The following is a 19,877-nucleotide window of genomic DNA, read 5'->3' as shown; positions in this document are numbered from 1 at the left end:
GCTTGAGTATCGAAGTCACCCTATATCAGACCGTTGATTAATCTCAACGTGTAATCTTCTACTTAACACAAGTTTCAAGACTAATATCATGTCTTTACGCGTCTGTGCCCACCTGGAGCAACATATTGGCGAAGTTACTATTGGTGAACTTGAAGTGCCGCTTGTCGTAGAACTTTAGTAACGCCGGACTGTAAGGATGCTGTTCCTTCAGATGAATATAATGCACTTCCGGTTCATGCGTGGTATGTCCGCATTCCTCACAAACGTACATCTGTCAAACAAAATGCAAATAATTCACATTTAACTTTATATTTCAAAACAGACTTCAAATAGATGTACAGAAAGAGAGAAAAAGAAATATAGAAACTCGTACGATAAAAAATAATGCAAACATTACAATAATACATATACATAACAAGTTGTGTGTTTTAAAGTTTTAAAGAAAGAGAAAAAAATCTCATAAAGAATTAAATTTGTTAGAAAAAAAAGACATTTCTCAACAAAAAGTTTACCTTAGCACGTCGCTCCTTATAGGCATACTGATGTTGAACACCATGGACCTTTTGACCGTGACTTTCCAAGGAACACCTTTGCGTGAAACTCTTCTCGCAAAGGAAACATTTGTAAGGTCGCACTCCTGTATGCGTTCTTGTATGCCTTTTGAGGTCGAAAGTATCGTTGAAGCCCTTCCCGCAGAATGTGCAAAGATAACGCTTTACATCGCTGTGACACTTCATGTGACGATTAAGAAGCCGCTGGAGGCTAAAGTTTTTGCTGCATACACGGCAACTGAAGCGACTGGGATCGTCATCCTATTGAGCAGAACATTTCGTTGTAACGGCTTCTTATAATTCCGCGATAATACATGCGATTCGATGCATATTATTACATTTTTTTACATCACATTATAAAATATCCTATTACCTTGCTAGGCGGAGTTCGATTTGTTCTCTCTTCATCTCGATTGTTTCCAGGCGGCCTTTGACCCTCGACAGCTAAAGGATTCTTTATGCCGTGACCTCCGTTAACAAATTCTAGCTGACAGTCATTCGGTAAGCCCAGCTGCGAACCGATAAAAAGACACATTAAAAAACAGTTGTTCAAAGCAGTTGTGGAAGATTGATGACATCGGATGAAGCACTCAAATTGATTGACATTGCATAATATATAAATAAGAGTGGCAATTAAACGAGCGACTCTTTTCCACATCATGGTATATTCCGAGCTGTAGGTTGCATCGGAACGATTATCCGCAAATTTCTTCAAATGATTCGATTGGAATATGGTTCGAATAATTTGCGGATCGATTGCGAGCAAGCCTGAAGGAAGATCGAATTAGTTCGATCCTGCTTCTGCAAGATAATAATTAACGCGAAGATATATGCTTTTGCCTGGATCAATTTGGGGCTTACCCTTTGTTGAAGTACACCGACCCGTTGCGAGAGAGGTGGTTCCCCGACTGGTGCAGTGGTTTGCGCTGCGCCCACGACTGTGGTGGGTGACACGACCGGACTGTGCGCGTGTTCTGCTAACGCACACGACGGTGAGGTGCCAGACGAGGTTCCGTCCAGGGAACAGCTAGCAGTGCCAGGACTAGGCAGACTTCCACCCACGCTGCTACCAGAGTCCAATTCTAAACCTTTGAAATCAAAAAATTAAACTAGTTGACACAAAATTCAAGTCGTAAATTGACGAATATTTATTTAATGAAAATTTTTCGCAAATGTTGCCGTTTTTTAATTTAACTTTCTTTACTTTTAACATAAGAGAAAAAAATCGATATAAGAGTTTTAACCAATGTATTCCCGTTTCTCAGCAGATGAGCATTATTGTGATGACTCACCATTACTGGTAAAATTCAATCCGGGACTTAGAAGGCCCTGATGTTGCTGTTGTTGCTGGTGCGGTGACGCGGCGGCTTGCTTCTGTTGTTGCAGTTGCACTTGAATTTGCAGCTGCTGATCTTGCTGCTGCTGCTGCTGTTGATTTTGATTGACGTGCAGCGCGAGTTCTGGACGTTCCTTAGGCAATGATTGATAATTCGATTCTCCGGTCGCATAATTCAAGCTGGCCAGCTTGGATGCATTAAAGTGTTGCGGAGTCGTGTAGTGTCTGAGAAAAACGATCGATATATTATTTTGTAATCTATTTCAATTGAAACTTGTAATATTTATTATATTGAATTTTTTAATCGTTGTATTTCAAAGTAAACGGCAAATCAACTGCAATTAATTTGCAAACGAGAGTTAATTCTCATGATGATTGAGGCGCTCACCTCGTGTCAAACCCTCTGGTCAAAGCCATACTATGCTCGGGGAAAGGATCGACGCTGGGCTCGACGGGAGTGGTCATATGACCGGCATCTTGACCGATTCCGCTACTGCCAGTCGAGGCGGGCGAGTGCAAAGATTCTTCTAGAAGATCGCTGCTTCCGTCCTCAGTCTGCAACCTGGGCAGCAAGAGATCGGCGGCATCGCTGAGGCTCTCCAGCAATGCCGTGTGATCGGAGGGTGAGTTGAAGGTCAGAGTACCGGCGGTGAATTGCAATGGGTCCACCACGGTGCCAGTCACCATGTCCACCATCATGCCGTCAGTGACGTCGTAGGAAGCATACTGGCCAGATAATAGATCTGGTTGAATCTTGTAACCTCCCAATTCCTCTTCTTCTTCCTTGAACGTTAAACCGTAAGATGCGCACACATTTGCACAGACATTCTGAAGGAGAGAATACTGTTTGCCCTCTTGCGCGTTGTACTGTGCGTGCTGAGAATTATCCTGTTGACCGGTATCGCATTCAATCCCGACCGCTGTCAATGGTGTCAGATATGCATTTCCTAAAATAATAATACAAGTCAACAGGAGTAGTGATTTTAATTGTGACAAAAAGTGTTTTTCAAAATCTCATCATTATCTTGTTTTAATAAAAGTTTACGTAAATAATATAAACTTTTTTTTCTCAATTTTATCAAAAGTAATTTTTTGCATAATAGAATATTTCTCGAAACAGTCTTTGATACAAAGTTCAAGCTTCCAAGGATATTACGTAATAATTTGATTTTCAAAGTACGTAAAATCTTAAATACATATAACAGCCTAAATGTCACAGCTCTACATAAATAACAAAAATAACACAATAATATAGTAAGAAGATAAACAGATAAAAGTAAAAAAAAAAAAAAAGAAAGATAGGAAATAATGCAACACGTTTAAATAAAATTCAAAATTAGCAAAAAATATAGGAAAAAAAATAATTTTATTAATATTAATATCAACTCAATGGCAATACAAGTGTCATTAAAAAAGACAAGATGTTAAAAAGGAAGATTTTTGATAAAAAAAATAAAGCACCTTGGGCGGTGTTGTACTGATTGGCAAAGTTGGCGAGATTGTTGCCACCCTTGAGGGATTCGTAGAACGGCGGGAGAGACCCCGTCGGCGGTGAGCTCGGTCCGTAGTTACCGCGGCCCCCGTTACCCCCGGGAGGCATGCCGCCCGCACCCGCGCCTCCACCTACGGCACCGCCACCGCCGCCGCCTCCGCCGCCACCGAGCATCGCTCCGTTTCCGCATCCGCTGATGCCGCTAGACGACGAGGAATTACTGGAGCCGCCGTTGCCACCACCGGAGGAACCGCTGTTACCCGAGTTTGAGGATCTGCCGTGTCCCGCAGCCGCTTGCACCACCGCCTGCGAGCCGGACAGTTTAACGGCCAGCAAAGATCTTGCGATGGAATTGCCGGAACTGCGCGATGCCATTGCGCCATCGCGACACTTTTCCTCATCTTCTTCTTTCCGCTTCGGCACGGCATAGTCGATAGGCTGTTCCTGAAATTGTCATTGTATATTCCTTTTGTGTTTTCTATCGTAATACTTTTTACTAATGGATTTTACATCAATTCTTAAGTCATTTGGAGTTCTTTCTTCCTTCTTTTTCTACTTGTCTCTTTCTTTCTTTCTTTCTTTCTTAAGAGCAGACAATACATGAAACATCAATTACTTAAAATTATATTAGTTAAAAGAAAAATTGTGTTAAGAAGAACATGTGACTACAAATAAACCCAACCAGCAAAAATAGTGTAAGAGGATGAGGAATAAATCAAAAAGGTTGCTATCACTGTCATACAGATCGGAGTAGATCGTTTCAAGCCGGAGAAGCATGACACTACGGATGTGTATAATTAATGCAATAAATAGAGTGGTATAGTGTCTTGTCAAGTCACATCACATGCAATTATAAATTTAATAAATTGCAACGAGTTTGTCCGTCCATCTCACATATTCTCTCGTTCTTTGTTCTCTTTCCTCCTTTTTCTAGATGTCTTCTTTCTTCATCTTGATTCTTTCGTTTTCTTCTTTTTCCCTTCATTCTCTCTTTCTCATCTCGGCATTGAAATTCCCTTCCACAATGATATTTCCTCTTTTCTTTCTTGCCATTATTCACTCATTGTCAGCTACTATATCTTCTTTTCATTCTTTACCGACATTTCCACAAATCTTCATCTATGGAGCTAAGCTTTTTACACTAATTACAAGCGTTAGTATACTTTAATATTTATTAGATAAGCATTTTTTTCAAGCCAAAACAGCTCATCCACACATATATCATGATTGTTCTCGATCTAGTTCTCGGTCTGTAAAATTAATATGTTTCTAATAAAACACATTTACACACACACACACACACACACACAAATTGTTAGACATTTTTATTTCTTTTTTTTCGTACACCTATGCACATATGTATGAATTATTATGCAATATAATCGTGAATTTTAGAATTAATAAGCTTTACTTTAATATTAAAAAATGTTAGTGCAAGAAACTGCTTGACAGGTTGCGGGTTAAATAATGTTACGCATAATTCCGTGCAATATTTTTTTCCGTCCTTTTTTATCTGCTTGCTCACTATACATAATGCATGAAGATTGTGAGTCGATGAAGCCTGACTGCATTAGTCCTAATATAATGGAATCTTTCTGTTGACATATTTAGATTATCCTAAACTTTCATCATAAATATATACATATATATTTTATATTGATGTTCATTTAGAAAATATTTATTGTTTGAATCTGAAAATGTTTAAATTAGCTTTCGATATGGTTACAACGCGTAACCAACTTGCCATTCACAACTGTTGAGCTTATTAGTTGGTTAAAGAAAGAACTCAGACGTGTAAATACGTAGTCACTCGAAACATGTTGTTTTTCCAGTAATACGACAAGGTTCATTCAGTGAATGGGAATTCGCAATGCGTAGTTTACCTGCTCCGGTTCGGGTGCTTGTACTGGATCGACTCTCTCGATCTCGATCTTATTTCTCTCTTTCCTAGAGGTCGATTGACCTTGCGACGGGACCCTCTGGATAACCGAGACTCTGGTGGGTGGCTCGACGCGGGGCGCTTTCGGCGGCGTCTGCGGCCTCGGTGGAGCGATTCTTTCCGACTTGGACAGAAACTGGGGTGGATCGTCCGAGACTATCGGCGGGCTGCTGTACTCTTTCCGTTCTGCCCGGGTGAGCACGTGACGCCTGCTGCCGTACGGCACGTCACCGCCGAGGATGCTGGAAATGAATCGTCTGGGAGGCGGACTGCTCGTGTTGCTCGCCGGTTGCGTAGGCGGCGGCGACGGCGCCGGACTGCTACTGCGTAAGGATTCCGGGGTCGTTGCACGGTCATCGTCGGTTTTGTCGCGATCTGCAATCGAGAAATGCACATTTTTATTCAGATATTCCACCATTCATTTTAACAAACTTATTTTTTCCTTTTTAAGACTTTTATATATGGCTTAGTGGAATATATTGAAAAAAAAAATAAGTTGAGACGGTGATAAAGATGAATAAATATCTTTTGCTTGCAAAATAAACTATATTTCAATGGAAATGAATTATCTACTATTATTAATACAAAAAAAAAAAAAAAAAAAAAAAAGAGACCATTTGGAGAATGTCAGAATAAGATATGGAAGAACAACGTTGCCCTGTTACACTGATTCTCACATTTGCACAATGCGCAATAAAATCAGGAATGCCACGAAGCGACTTTTGCGTATCGTTGTTACGCTTTAACGTAATTGTGCGTGTGAAAATGCGCAGAATTTGAGCAAACTTTTCAAGGTTCGTGGAATTACCTATTACTTTGCAGTTTGTCGCGTGACATGAATTTACATTCGGGCAAAAAAGACCATGAAAATTGTATCTCCCTACGGAGGACTGACGCTCATAACCGATGACGGTAGCTTGGCCCGTTTCGTGGTTGAATTTACGAGCAACCTTGAAGGATTCACTGGTACCGTATAGCAATAGGAGCTCCTTCACGCGCGCGTCCTTCGCACGTGCACGTGATCTCCCGCTTTTCTCCTTCAGCAATTTTCAGCACCGCGTGTTCTGTACACAATCGTTGTAGTAACCGTTTTTAATTAACATACAGTAAACGACAACCAAGATTACAGTTTTGTCTGCCACATGTTGATATTTATTTCTCGGAAAGAGTACAAATGTCGTCAATTATAATATCAGGATTGAGAAACAATTTTTACATTTATGCAAGTAATTTTAAGTTAAGGAAATTATCTCATATTTTCTAATTAAAATAAAAAATGCTACTAGATTTATCGCCGACGATATATTAATAAATTCACTTTTCAATTAAGTTTTATATCTTATATCTTATAATGAAAGGAACTATTTTCTAATTTTATTAAAGCAAAGATACTTTTTTTTATAATTTTGATAATCTGTCAGAAATAATAGATGTAGAATCATAAGAAAAAAAGTGGGCTTATCATTATTTATAAAATTGATGCGTTGCAGTGTAATCAATATTTTATTATTTTAATGCGATTCTAATAGGGCGGTCTGTCACTGGAGATGCGAGACATATACGGTTTCTTGACTTTGACATCGAGTGCTCGCTGATGGAGCACGAGGACACTGTACGTCGTGCAATCATATTGTTGGAACGACAATCAGGAAACTAAGTACGAGGACGCGAATCGAGTCTTACTGAGGTCATGTATATTATGAAGAATACATCCAGAGAGAGAGAGAGAGAGAGAGAGAGAGAGAGAGAGAGATACTTGACGGATTTTCTCAGTCTTCAAAGATATCATATATACTTTAGTACCTTTTTTCATTTAATAAATATCGAAAGCCTTGAATATTATTTTAACATTTCTGACAAATGCATTCGAGAAAAGTAGCGTAGAAAAATATTAAAAAGAGCATCTTAATGTGTACACGTGCGTCGGAGCACGTGATTAAAAATCGGAGAAATTGTAGGAAATTATAGATGAGAAACAGAGTGCAAAGAAAAAAACCAATGAAATTAAAATAATGAGAATTGGAGAACTGTAATGTATCTTTTCGACGAGGGGGGTTTGAATTTTCGTTCAAAAGACTCGTCCTTGAGCTCGAAATCTCAATCGGCGACGATTTCGACCTTGAAAATTACGAGTTAGACGAGGTGCCTAACGATATCTTTACGCAATCGCTTGCGTCACAACTTGCAAATCCTGAAGGTAACAGCTACGGTGTACGGTAGCGGTGAAACTCCAAAATGGCGATTCCGTTCCGTTGATCGGGTAACCTTCGATACCGCGCGCGCGAAGAGGACGACCGCACACCGCACCAAGCTGCGTGCGTGAGTTCCTCTAACCAAAACCCCCTAACAGGTTCGGCCGCGCTATAAATACCTGCGGCGCGATCGTCGTGACCGGGGTACCGATGTACGCCTTTGCCTATCTTCGACTCTCTCCCACACGGATCTCCATCTCTTGCTTATTCTCCGGCCTCGTTCCCCATTCGTCCGTTGTATCTCTCTTTCTCATTTTTCCTTTCGCTTCTCTCTCCCCCCCTCGAACAGAGGGAAAGAGAGAGAGAGAGAGAGAAAGACGGAGAGAAAATGAAATGAGAACCGGTACATCGAGTTGGAATCGAGAGGTACGGGTTTGCTCGGGGAGCGAGCTTGAAGACGACAGGAGAAAAGATCGAGAGAGTCGGAAAATCCCGGTAAATTGGAATCCGAAGATCATTTTCTTATAATTCGCATCAATTTTATAAATAATGATAAACCCACCTTTTTTTCTTATGATTCTACATCAATTATGGTATTTCCGACAGATTATCAAAATTATAAGTACCTTTGCTTTAAGAAAATAGTTTCTTTTATTATAAGATATAAGATATGAAAACAGCGAGATATATTTTATAGTCGTTAAAATTTTAAGGATTTTAATTTTAATTTTAATTCTCTCTCTTGGGTCTTATTGTTAGTTGGATAAACAAAAATATCAACCTGCATCGGTTGAAACGTTGCGAAATGATATTGAAATGAATGCTCTCGTTCGCGGAACAAAGTGCCTGCGAAGAGTCCCTGAAGAAGAAGAAAAAAATCGACGCTCAACTCGACTGAATCAAATCTTACAATTCCCACAACGCGAAACCCAGGAGTGCGTGCTGAAACGAGCAAAGTATACTTCCTGACACGAAACCGTTGCCATTATTGCTAGTCAAATCTATGGTCCGCGTGACTTCCGCGTTTCCGACTGAATGCACATCGCTACACAGAATGTTGAGAGTCGAGAGTCTTAAGATTTATATAAAATAAAAATAAACATTCCATCTTCACTTCTAATTGCGCTCCACCTTTTACGCTTATAAATGTGACAAATGCGTTTAATTACTGCTAATACAACCTCAGAATCGCATTCGATATTAACCCTCAAACTGAAACGCGGTTTTTTGTGTCCACTTCAGATTTCGATTCGCCAGCACTTTGCAACTGAATGAACTATTTAAATTGTCCTTTCAGTTATAAGTCCCTTTTGACACAAATTTTTTTTTCCATAAGTTTTCAACCTCGAGATTTTATTAATATTTTTTTAAAACAATGAATTAAAAATGGTACGGACACGAAAGACCCACGTGTCCAGTTTGACAGTTAAATTTTGGATAATCCCATAAGCAACGGTTACCGATGGTTTCTCAAGAACGACGATAAAACACACCTTATGACGTTTATGGCAACCCATAAATATCTTGTGCAAAGTTACTCTCTGTAGATATACATACATACATACATATATATATATATATATATATATATATATATATATATATATATATAACATGGATTACTTCATCATCCGATACATTGTTTCTGGTTTGTATGCAGATAGACGCGATAAATGTCTGATGGCGAAGGCGCGCGATGTTGTTGTAGCCGAAAGGAAAGGAAAAACTTGAAAAAGGACCCGAGAGAGCAGGGAGCGGTCGATTGTAAGTAGGTCGGCTAAGCCGCGGTGTTTCGTTCGTTGCGATCGAGCAGATATTGTCCGCAAATGAAGGTATAAGGCCGATGTGGCTGACGATGCATCGCTCGCGCCCCGGCGAGAGAACTCGCAACAGGATCTCGTCTGGCCACTTATCCGAACGCTTTATATCGTATAATACACACGCCGGGTTTTTTTCTCGAATATCGCGCCTTGATCTCAGTGTTTATTGACGTAAACGCCCACATTTCGATTTATTTATTTATTTATTTATTTTTTTTTTTTCCGATAAGCTTGCATCATATAAAAAATTACGTTAGCATAAATATATGTATAGTGAGTCTAATATATAATAAGTAAAAATGTTTTTCTTTCAAAAAATTCTCAAGAATTTTTTTCCCTTTTCCAAATCTGACATTGTTAATTAATAATAATCACATCATTTTACAGTAATAATGTAAGCTCGATATATTTTCAAGTGTCGAGAAGTGCGAGAGGAATTGCAAAGACAAAGATGCTATATAGAAAAATCGGCTCTCGGTAATTGCGAGAAAAGGTGACGTCCATGGCCGCGCTGACAATCAGTCGACGCGCGGTATCTGCGTACGTTTGCGTAGCGGTACCGTGCGTGGGTCGTCGCGCGCGGACAGCAAGGTGACACCGGTATACGCGACCACTTGATCGCTTTACGTAATAGACAGTATGCCCTCCACTTTGTCTTTTACGTTTTCGCGCGATTCCATTTTTTTTTTTTTTTTTTTTTTTTATTTTATTTAAACTATCGGTTACGCCAAAATGCAATTTCCTACATGCACTTTGCGTGACTTCTTTCCGCAAAGATTGAATGCTACAGGTAATGACGTGTAATTGATTAGAAAAATATATGGGAAATTCTGTAAGGTATATATTCTTTGTAAGTAAAAAGACCCCGTTCATACCGATAGTATTTATATACGCAAAATTTTATATTTAAAATTTAATAAAAAAATAAAAAAATAAAAATATCATGTAAATAGTATGGAGTAAATATTCTACAAGTAGATTGGCGTTCTCTTTCGACTCGATATTTTTCATCTACATATGTACGTATGTGCGTGACTTGATATTATGTTATCTGTAAGATCGGAAATATACATATCCCTTTTGACGCGACGTTTCGCAAACTTAATTTAAGAGTAGATTATCAGCTGACTTTGTGCTGCTGCTTATCGTTTGTCAAATTACACGCGTCTCATTTTTATCATCGTCAATAATCGTACACAAGAATTATTCGCGATGTGTTTTAGCTAAAGCTCACGCTTCCACGTTAACGGATCAAACGCATCGAATCGAATATACGCATGCATATACTTTTGTTCTGCAGTTCCTAGAAACTGTATGAGACACCCATGCTTATATATCTTGTTGATGCTACGCTTCAGAGAGTCCTTTCTACAACCGAGCGGAAGATCGAGGCGTTAACCGACGATGGAACGTACGACCTTGGCACTCGGTGAAAAGTCGCCAACGAAAAAATAATCTGTTTTTTTACGCTGGATAAGCAGAAATGAGGGGAAAGCTACAAGAGGGAGAGAATTGAATATAGTGACAAGGTCAGTGCAGTTCCAACGTGACCAGTCGCGACTGTCACGTCGTTCTATAATGACAAAAATCACACAATATCGAAACGTAATCATCTGGTTAGGAAATATTACTTAATCATTTTTCAATTTTTCTTTGGTAGTCGAAAATTTGTATGATTAAGAGTAATCGTGCTATTATTAATTTTTAGTTTTAATTAATTTTTAATAATTAAAAAAAATACTTCAGTATTATATCATATCAATAATGAATTAAAATCTCACACTTTACGATAAGAATTAACATTTGCATAACATTAATATATTCGATATGTGTTCCTCGCGATAAAAATCGGACAACATTTAAATTCTACCAGCAATTTTTTCTCCTTTCGGATGTAACTGTCTCTGCACAATAAAATTGATTAAATTGATTTCTAAAGTCTCATCGATAATTATCTTGCAGAAACAACGATGAAACGTGACAATAAATAATATACGAGATTGAAAGCTACTATTACTGTACACGCGTCATCATTATCTTGTGATGTCTATATATGCATAAGTATTCGCATGATTCAACAATTGTATAACGAGTTTTTACATAATGAGCATCTAATTATCTCAGAAATTATCGATTGATTTGAGTCCCATCCGAGTGGACCGAATTTTTTCCACCGTAAAAACAAAAACACAATATAAACAAGATAATCGAATGCACTTATGTAAATGTATAACGCTGACCGAATTTATGAAACAAAAAAAAAAACGATTAAATTGATTAAATTGACAATATCCACAATTGGTCTTCTTTTAAATAATTTTTAATTTAGGTAAACAATACGCGCTATTAGTGCAATTTCTTCTTGAATGAAAATAATAATACTAAAAGTATACTAAAGTAAGAGTTGCTAAAATTACCTTGAAAATCTTATTCACGGCACTTTGATCAAAATTTTTTCCAAACAGATATAAATCACGGACCACGTTATCGTTGCGATTGAGCGGTGTCATTCGGTTAATCATGGTTAAAAACCTATTAGATAGACAAGTTATTTTTTGAAAATAATGCAGTTGTACAACAAAGATACAAAATTATCTGTAGATAAAGTCGAAAGAAATGTGCAATCAAATCTTTGAATTTAGAGTATTATTAAAATCAATTTTTGCGATAAATAAATAAAATAGAGATTTAAAAGCCTGCAAACGGAATCTGTAAAAATAAGCGAATGCGTGTTGCTGTGGAAATGAACTTTTTCCGTTACTGAAAGAGAACCGTCCGTACACAATTCTCACGCTTAATAATTGACAATGCGATATACAATATGTAATAATTTGCATGGTTTGATGAGACATAGCGTTATTATCCGCAATCATTACGCTTGCAGCAATAATTCATCGACGTGAAATAATTGGTATACCGATTCGAGTAGCGCCTAGTATAGAGCGAGATTGATCGCGCAGAATATTCTTTTCTTTTGCACTTGGCCCCCTTGCTTGGAAAGAATTTCGGTCACGGCCCTCTTGCGCCATTAGCCGTCGCCGTGTCGTATACACTCGTAGCCTTTTGTGTGCGTACACGGACGGTGTGCGCCAGGATGCGTTGTCGTATATCGGACTGCGTCTGTGTACGAGACGACGATGACGACAACGACCAACGCGTGCATCAAGTGTACCTGCTCACGGCGCTTTCGACGACGAAAGCCGAACCTGTTCCTCTCGCGCGCGACGAGAAGTCCAGTGTCGTTTCCAACGATGGACCTCCATGTATCTGCGAGTGAGTGAGTGAGTGAGTGTTCCGTAAGATTTGCGTCAAACCTCAGGGACGTATTGTCCGAGCAATTTATGCAGACGTGATTTTATCCTCGCAAAGTCTTTTGTTCGTTGTAAAGAGTCGAGTCGAAAATGAAGATTGTACATTGACATACATATTATAGAGAAGAATAAAACTTTGAAATATAATCCTTTGCAAATGCAGATGAAAATATAAAATATAACTGTTTACGTTATTTACATTATTTGTTTAGAAGAAGTTTACAAAAGCTATCTGGAATAAAAATAAAAATTAAAGCTAATCAATTACGATGGGAAAAGAACGTATCTATTTTAACATTTGGTAATTGTTGTACTTGTGGAATAAACATGGGAAATTTGTCGGAGATATTTCATTTCATACCTCCTTTTTCAATGTATAATGTAGCGTCACGGTATCGCAAAGACCCGTACCCCTATGCGTACGCACACACATACACGCGCAAACCCTGTGTACGATTAGACATGCATGCACGCATCGCGAGGCTTACGGCGACGCATTGTAATTCGTCGCAATGACTGCACATCCTGGTGTACTAGCCTTTGCAACAGGTGCGCGTCAGTGAGCGCGATTACCTGCGTGTCAACGACAGTTAAAGCTCGTGTATATACACTGGCAATGTAACAGTATTTATCTATATACTCGCGCGGAAGAGATGTAGGTACGCACGTACGTATGACGCGTTAACGGCGTCTCTTTCGAGCAAACTTTTTCTATTTTTCTTTTTTTTTTTTTTTTTTTTTCCTTCGCCTCGTCACGTTGCAGCTTTAGCCATTTTTAACAAAATCGCTAGAATGTTTTGAAATCTTTTAATCTAAAGAGCTTCAATTTTTTAATTTGCTATTTTAATGTAAGAATAAAATTTATATACGATACAAAATTAAATATATAAGGAAAATTTTCCGTTCTCGATCTCACAGTATTAATAAAATCTTTAAATAATATTTAAAGATAATAAAAATCCTATTATTTTAAAATGTCAGACTACACGTTATGCTACTAATTGTAAGATTTGAAATATATTATCATTACAACGAATATGTGATGTCCAATTTATGCGACTAATTTTGTTTGCTAGTCTGCTCCTTTCATCGCGTCGAGTTTAATACATCTCACATGTACATACATATACATACATACATTTAGCACTCTTCTTTTGGTGCGCTTAAGTAGAATGAGCGTGCGTCGCACTGCAATTGCATAAAACGCGTGCAGGCCAGGCTGATTCAAAATGACGCTGCGATCGAGGAACGGCCGACTCGAACATTAAAATTCTAGTGCCGTAGTTAGCGAGGATTATGCATGCGCGAACAAAGAATTGGAGAAAAAGTCTTACACGCGCGGATAACGTGAGCTAAAGATAGCACGAGTGTCGGTGCGTTGTTGAAAAATAGAAATATAAGTCATGGACATATTCAGTTATAAAAATTATAAATTTGTTTTTACGAATCCCAATCAATATGGAAGATGTAAAAACATCTCGGAAATATCCAGTTTGTCTGAATTGCGAGAGTGTCTTGTGCACAAAAACAATAAAAAATTAAGAATAAAAGAAGCTAATTGCATCTAATTAACAATCTCATATATCTAGTACACATGTTATTGCCAATCAAGAATATATTTAAGATTTATAATAACATACTTCTTTTTCTTTCTCTCTATAGACATATATGTATATATTATTCTTTTTCTCTTATAAACACGAATGAGTTTTAAAGGAATCAAATCACATTTATTACATCATTAAATATATATATATATATATATATATATATATATAATATTCTATTTACGACAGAAAAAATATTTTATTCACAGTTGATGAAAAAAAAGGATGGAGAAGTAATGTCGAAAGAGAGTAATGGAAAAGATTTTTTAGATTATATGTATTTAATTTTTTTTCTCCCGCGCGATGTATAGATGGGACAAAAGGGTTTAAAATTTGCCAAGAAATTCGGATAAATTTGACGATAAAATCGTCGGGGAATGTGACGAGATCCGTACTCTTTGTAGAATTTCTAGTCAGTGACTGTGAGATTGTGCTCATGTCCTTCTATCCGTACCCTATCGTACTCGTTGCTACGTGTTGCAGCGAGATTCTAATGTCGGCACGATCGCCTTGGCCGTCGCGAAGACCGCGAGAGATCACTGACAGCAAGTTTATATATGCTTTGCGTTGCGCAACTTTCGCGCCAAGTCGAAGGTTTCTGCTCTAACGAACGCGACAGAAGAGCAAGTCCAGTTGCCCAACAGACACGCCAACTATAATCCACGAAACTCATTAACATTTGCGATAAAACCAACCTATCACCGTCATTTTAAGGCCACGGCCATGAATCCGTAAAAGAAATCCATCCAAGATTGCGCATTTATATAGGACAATTATGTTACGCTAAGTTAGCTCTATCCATCAAGTGATATATCTACGTGAAAATTTGTGATTTTAAAAGAGAAAGAGAGATAGAAATGAAAGAAAGTTTTTCCATCATATTTGTTCAACCTTGTTATTCCGGAAAGAAAAGACATCAAAATATACACATCAAACCCATCACAATGTACATCAAATATACATATATACATATTTAAATGCGTATTCAACAATACAAAATATTTGCTCAATATTAGAAGCATATCATAAATATTATTAACTATATACTTTTGGAAAAAGAAGACATTTACTCTATTTAAAAACGATAGTGTATTTTAACTAAAACATTGATTTAAATACTATTGAATACTTTTAGAATTTTATTGAATATTAGCTAAAAATTTCTAAATAAACTACTTTTAGCAGAAGAATTTAGATTCGAATTCTCGTTCGAAAAAAATTCTGTCCAACCCGACATTGAAGCGCGACGCATCGCTTAGACGAGCATCAAAGTCTCCGACGCGCAGGCGCGCATTATATGTACATATACATATATTGGTTTATTCGTCACAACACGAGCGTAGGAAACGTTATACGAATGATGTAGCTTTACGAATATCTGGCGTGTACACGTCAGTTTGGATTCCGTTTGATCGGCAACGTGGAAAATGTGTAGGTAAATATAAATAAAGATGTGTACACAATCGCGAGGAGACTCTCAGATACATTTTAATGTTGAAATTTTTCGGCGCTGATTTATTACACGCGTGAAGCTTGCTCGCGTCAAAGATAATAATATTATTTATTTATTGTCGCGATTCTCCGCCTCACACACGGAAAGAAGAGAAAAGTCCTCTCCAAATGATGCACATTTAATGGATATCGCTATAATATATTTATACGCGAGTCGTTAAATTCGGGGGACGATAAATTACTTAATTGGATACTCGATGCGTTAATTGAACGGCTGCGTCGGTCAAACACGCTACGAATAAATAGCGATAAAATATTAAGACGCTCGAAAGGCCGGAACGATATCAAATAAGTTGAAAACGATGTACGCGGACATATAATAATCGCTTCCGCATTATATATATATATATATATATATATATATATATATATATAAATATTTAATTAACATATACATATAATTAGTTATAAAACCGCGCACACCGGCCGAGAGAGGAACTCGTGCACCTGCGACGGGGCATAGCGATCGCCTGTGATCGCCGGAGTAAAAGGCCATCGACACCGCGTTTCGTGCATTATTCGTGCTCTCGTGAGCGTGGCAACCTGACGCAAAACGAGAATCAGAGACTGTCAGGGCGGACGGAAAGCGAGAGGGAAGCGAGGGAGAAGCGAGAAACGGAAAAAGAGAGGAAAAAAAAAAAAGGAATGAAGGAGAAGCCGCTCTCTGTCCGGTCACTTTCCTAAACCAGTTTAGGACTACATTCGGCCCCCACCTACTACTCACTATACCGTTGTAAAAGCACTACCCTGGATCGACCTCGACTAGACTAGAACCGCCCGAGGACTATAATAGCCGAGCGAAAAATCAGCCGTGAATTATGTAACGAAATTTAAGCAACGAGACGCCCCATCGCTCACGCGTTTTCACGCAATCAGCACGTTATTCTGATTTATCTTTACGACAACTGTAAATGATAATGAAATAATTACATACTCGTAACGATTAACGATAACAGTTAAATATGCGCTTGAAGGAAAGATTTGAAGATGCAAATAAACAAAGAGACACAAATATATTTCGTCAAAACTGTAGACGATATTTATATATATATTTTTTTTTCAAAAATATTTCGATATAATACATCCTCAAAGTAATGTCTTATTCTGCGATTATTAATACGTCAAGTATTGCAAAGCTCAGCTGACTTTAATACGATAACTGATGCGTACATTAAATATCATCGTCGTACGCATAGTTGTGGCGAGTACAAATTTCAATTGTGTTTACGGCCATTTACTCACTATACCGTTCCTCATCGGCGCGGCTGACAGGATGACCGTTGCTTCGGACGAAACCGTTCCTGCGACGCGAACGTCATTATGCAATCGCGCGCGTGCGTTCCGCGCAAGGTAACGATTCATATAATTAACTGCACGTGGCGTACGTAGATTATTACGCGGGACAAGTACGCCAATTGTTAAAGGTCAATCGTTACTTGATGCCGAGTGACAAATCAGCGACGAGAACCTCTTTTCTTTCATCTCGATGTTGTAACTTATCGCTGATTATTACTAGTCAACTTGGGTAGCGAACGCCTGGAATGAACGCGAATGAATCATTAAAGAACATTATGGTGAAGAAAGATGTATGCGCGGTGACCGACAAAATAGCATCGTGAAGATCCCACATTGTCAGATAAAGATTGGCTCTTTGCACGGACGCAAGGTTACACGATTGAGATTATTGCATGAAGAAGCCCTCGAATTTTTGCAAAGATTGAATATAGGGAGCCAAAAATAGACATATGCGAATAATTAACATAATGAGCACCTTAATGATTCACGAAAGCAAAAAACGCGCAACTGCGCGATAACGTCCCCGGAACCAGGTATACAAATTGCAATCGCACCTGTACGCCGAAAGACGACCGCACCTGCGGCACAAGTGTAACATTTTAGGGTGCTTCTCTCTATCGCTCCCTTTTACTCTTTTATCCTTGTTTTTTTTTGCTCGGCAACCGTACGAGCCATAACGAGAGGGAAGCCACAAAGTTGCATTTGCACCCGGGCATCGGTAGTAGGACTTATTGATGGAATACATTGCGGATTAAATTTGTGTCGAGATCCGTATCTTAATTTTACACGCAACGGCTCCGAATTCGTAATGCCAATAATCGCGCATCAAATTGCCGGTGTACGCAACACCGAAAAGATGAAGATAATTGTCATATGCGACTTATTAATCCCTCTCTCATAACGATGCATTTGAGATGCGTTATATAGATACGCGAGAGCGCCTCTTCACCGCGATTTAATAAATACTCGCTGCAAGGTTATTTATCTTTTCATACACATGTCTTTATTCCTAATGTAAGCACGAAATATAGCGATTATATCGATATATTTTATAATGCATCCGATTAATGGATTCATTTATGCTAACAATAGTAATTGAATAATTTTATTTCTGCAAAGAATCGGAACAAGTTCAATTAGCATTTTACAATATTTTTTTCATTACTCTAATTTAACGTCCTCGTCAATTTTTTTTATATCTTAACAGCCCTAATAATAATTTAATTTCAGATTTTTATTATGATTTCTATGTTACATTTTTTAGTTTGTGATACAAGTTTTGTTCTAACCAATGCAAGCTTACACTTTTATATAAAAATTTTACAAGAAATTTGAGCTCGATTATTGACACGCAAACTTTTAATTTTAGATTCACTCACATATATTTAAAAAAAAAAAAAAAAAATAGAAAAAGATTTGCAAATATTTACGCAAAGTGCGAAAGGAAAAATGTATAGTTCAAAGAAGTTGCTGACGATTGAAATGTGAAAATCTTTAAAAACTTAAATTAATGTTGAAATATTAAAACCGGCGTAATTTGGATTTAATTTTCCTTTTAAGGAAAAATTGATATTTCAATCAACATCAATCGATGCAGTTTTCAATGCCAAATCAAATTCTATTACCAAATATACATAGAAATTCTGAAAATTACGCCGATTTTAATATTCCGTTTTAATTATAAATAAAAATGTTTTACATTGGTCTTTGTTGACTATGAGACTTAGCGGCTCCGAGCTGCCAAACGGGCTGTCCTTGCCGCTACCAAGTGGCGGGCTCTTGCTGGTATGTTGCGATTCCAGCAGCCGCAACTGCTGATGCAGCCGGTTCTTGATCAGAAAGATCTTTGGCATCGTGACTTGGGAGCGATGCACGACGTTATCACTTGCACTGCCACTACATCGAAGTGGGATAAACGAACTTCGTCGCTGTGAGTACAGTCAAGATCGTTCGCGACACAATGAAAGGCCAAAAAAAAAAAAAAAAAAAAAAAAATATGCAAAACGAGACACGACTGTAACGATCACAAGAGTATCATTTTAAGAGTACTTGAAAAACACCGGCCAACGGAAGATTAGATATAAAATTGTTAAATCCACCTGTGGCCACGCGATCTCACAGACTTATCGTTTATCTTGTCCTTACTATATGTCACGAATAATCATCGAGAATCCAAATGAAAGAATTCTAGGCTGAATGTGAATAGATCGACATGATCGTAAAAAGCTTCCTTTCACAAGTCAAGTGACAAGTTCACTGTTCAGCAACTATATTATCGGAAGCCCCAACAGGGCCCAGTCAACATTTTGATGTTCGATCAAAGTGTCACTCACGAATTGAATTTGTAACCGGTACTGATATATAGGTAGGTACAGAGTACCTAGGTCCATACACGTCTGTCACTTCCTGCACTCGATCAATTTACAGTTATCTTCTTAACAGCTCCGTTTTCAACAGGCAGCGCGAATCGGCCATAAACTCAATCGCGAGGCCTCTTGTAAGCTACTGAATCTGTGAGTGTTTAACTCAGCAGTGTAGGCCCCGTACTCTCGGCCTTTCCTCCCTTCTACATCCACGAGTTCCTCCATCTCTACCCCTCGTCACCTATCTACCTACCAACCGAGCAATACGCGCGGACCCCGTTGATTTCTTCTTCTCCCACTACCGTGACCATCAACTGGCCCTCCTTCTCATCCCACCATAAGGAACGTAAGCCAGCCAGCGGGACTATTCAGCCTGCAGTACTGCGAGATGAAAACCGCTCCTTGCGCATGCGCGTAACGGAGTATTGTACGTGTCACTCACAGTATGTGTCCTGCGA

General features: G+C 38.3%; 1 protein-coding gene and 1 long non-coding RNA gene across 3 annotated transcripts in view; both read right to left on the bottom strand.

Annotated features, from left to right (window-relative positions):
* The window catches only part of LOC140669800 (uncharacterized), an 88,172-nt gene that overhangs the window by 8,049 nt on the left and 60,246 nt on the right, over positions 1-19,877 (bottom strand). The window lies entirely within an intron of this gene.
* LOC140669797 (uncharacterized) overlaps positions 1-19,877 on the bottom strand; it is a 25,213-nt gene extending 5,336 nt beyond the window's left edge. Inside the window, exons 1-9 of one of the 2 annotated variants that reach the window (XM_072899913.1) lie at positions 18,756-19,877; positions 5,263-5,693; positions 3,349-3,823; positions 2,276-2,834; positions 1,844-2,112; positions 1,413-1,639; positions 925-1,062; positions 513-812; positions 113-271 (exon numbers count right to left, since the gene is read on the bottom strand). In XM_072899913.1, the coding sequence (XP_072756014.1) occupies positions 113-271; positions 513-812; positions 925-1,062; positions 1,413-1,639; positions 1,844-2,112; positions 2,276-2,834; positions 3,349-3,823; positions 5,263-5,693; positions 18,756-18,909 (2,712 nt within the window). In that variant the 5' untranslated portion in view covers positions 18,910-19,877. The remainder of the gene's footprint in view (positions 1-112; positions 272-512; positions 813-924; positions 1,063-1,412; positions 1,640-1,843; positions 2,113-2,275; positions 2,835-3,348; positions 3,824-5,262; positions 5,694-18,755) is intronic. The other variant, XM_072899914.1, reaches the window with a different exon arrangement.

Source organism: Anoplolepis gracilipes, chromosome 9 (genome assembly GCF_047496725.1).
Source record: "Anoplolepis gracilipes chromosome 9, ASM4749672v1, whole genome shotgun sequence".
NCBI classification, from domain to species: domain Eukaryota; kingdom Metazoa; phylum Arthropoda; class Insecta; order Hymenoptera; family Formicidae; genus Anoplolepis; species Anoplolepis gracilipes.
Note: the sequence above shows the minus strand (reverse complement) of the source record. Positions and strands in the feature narration are given on the sequence as shown.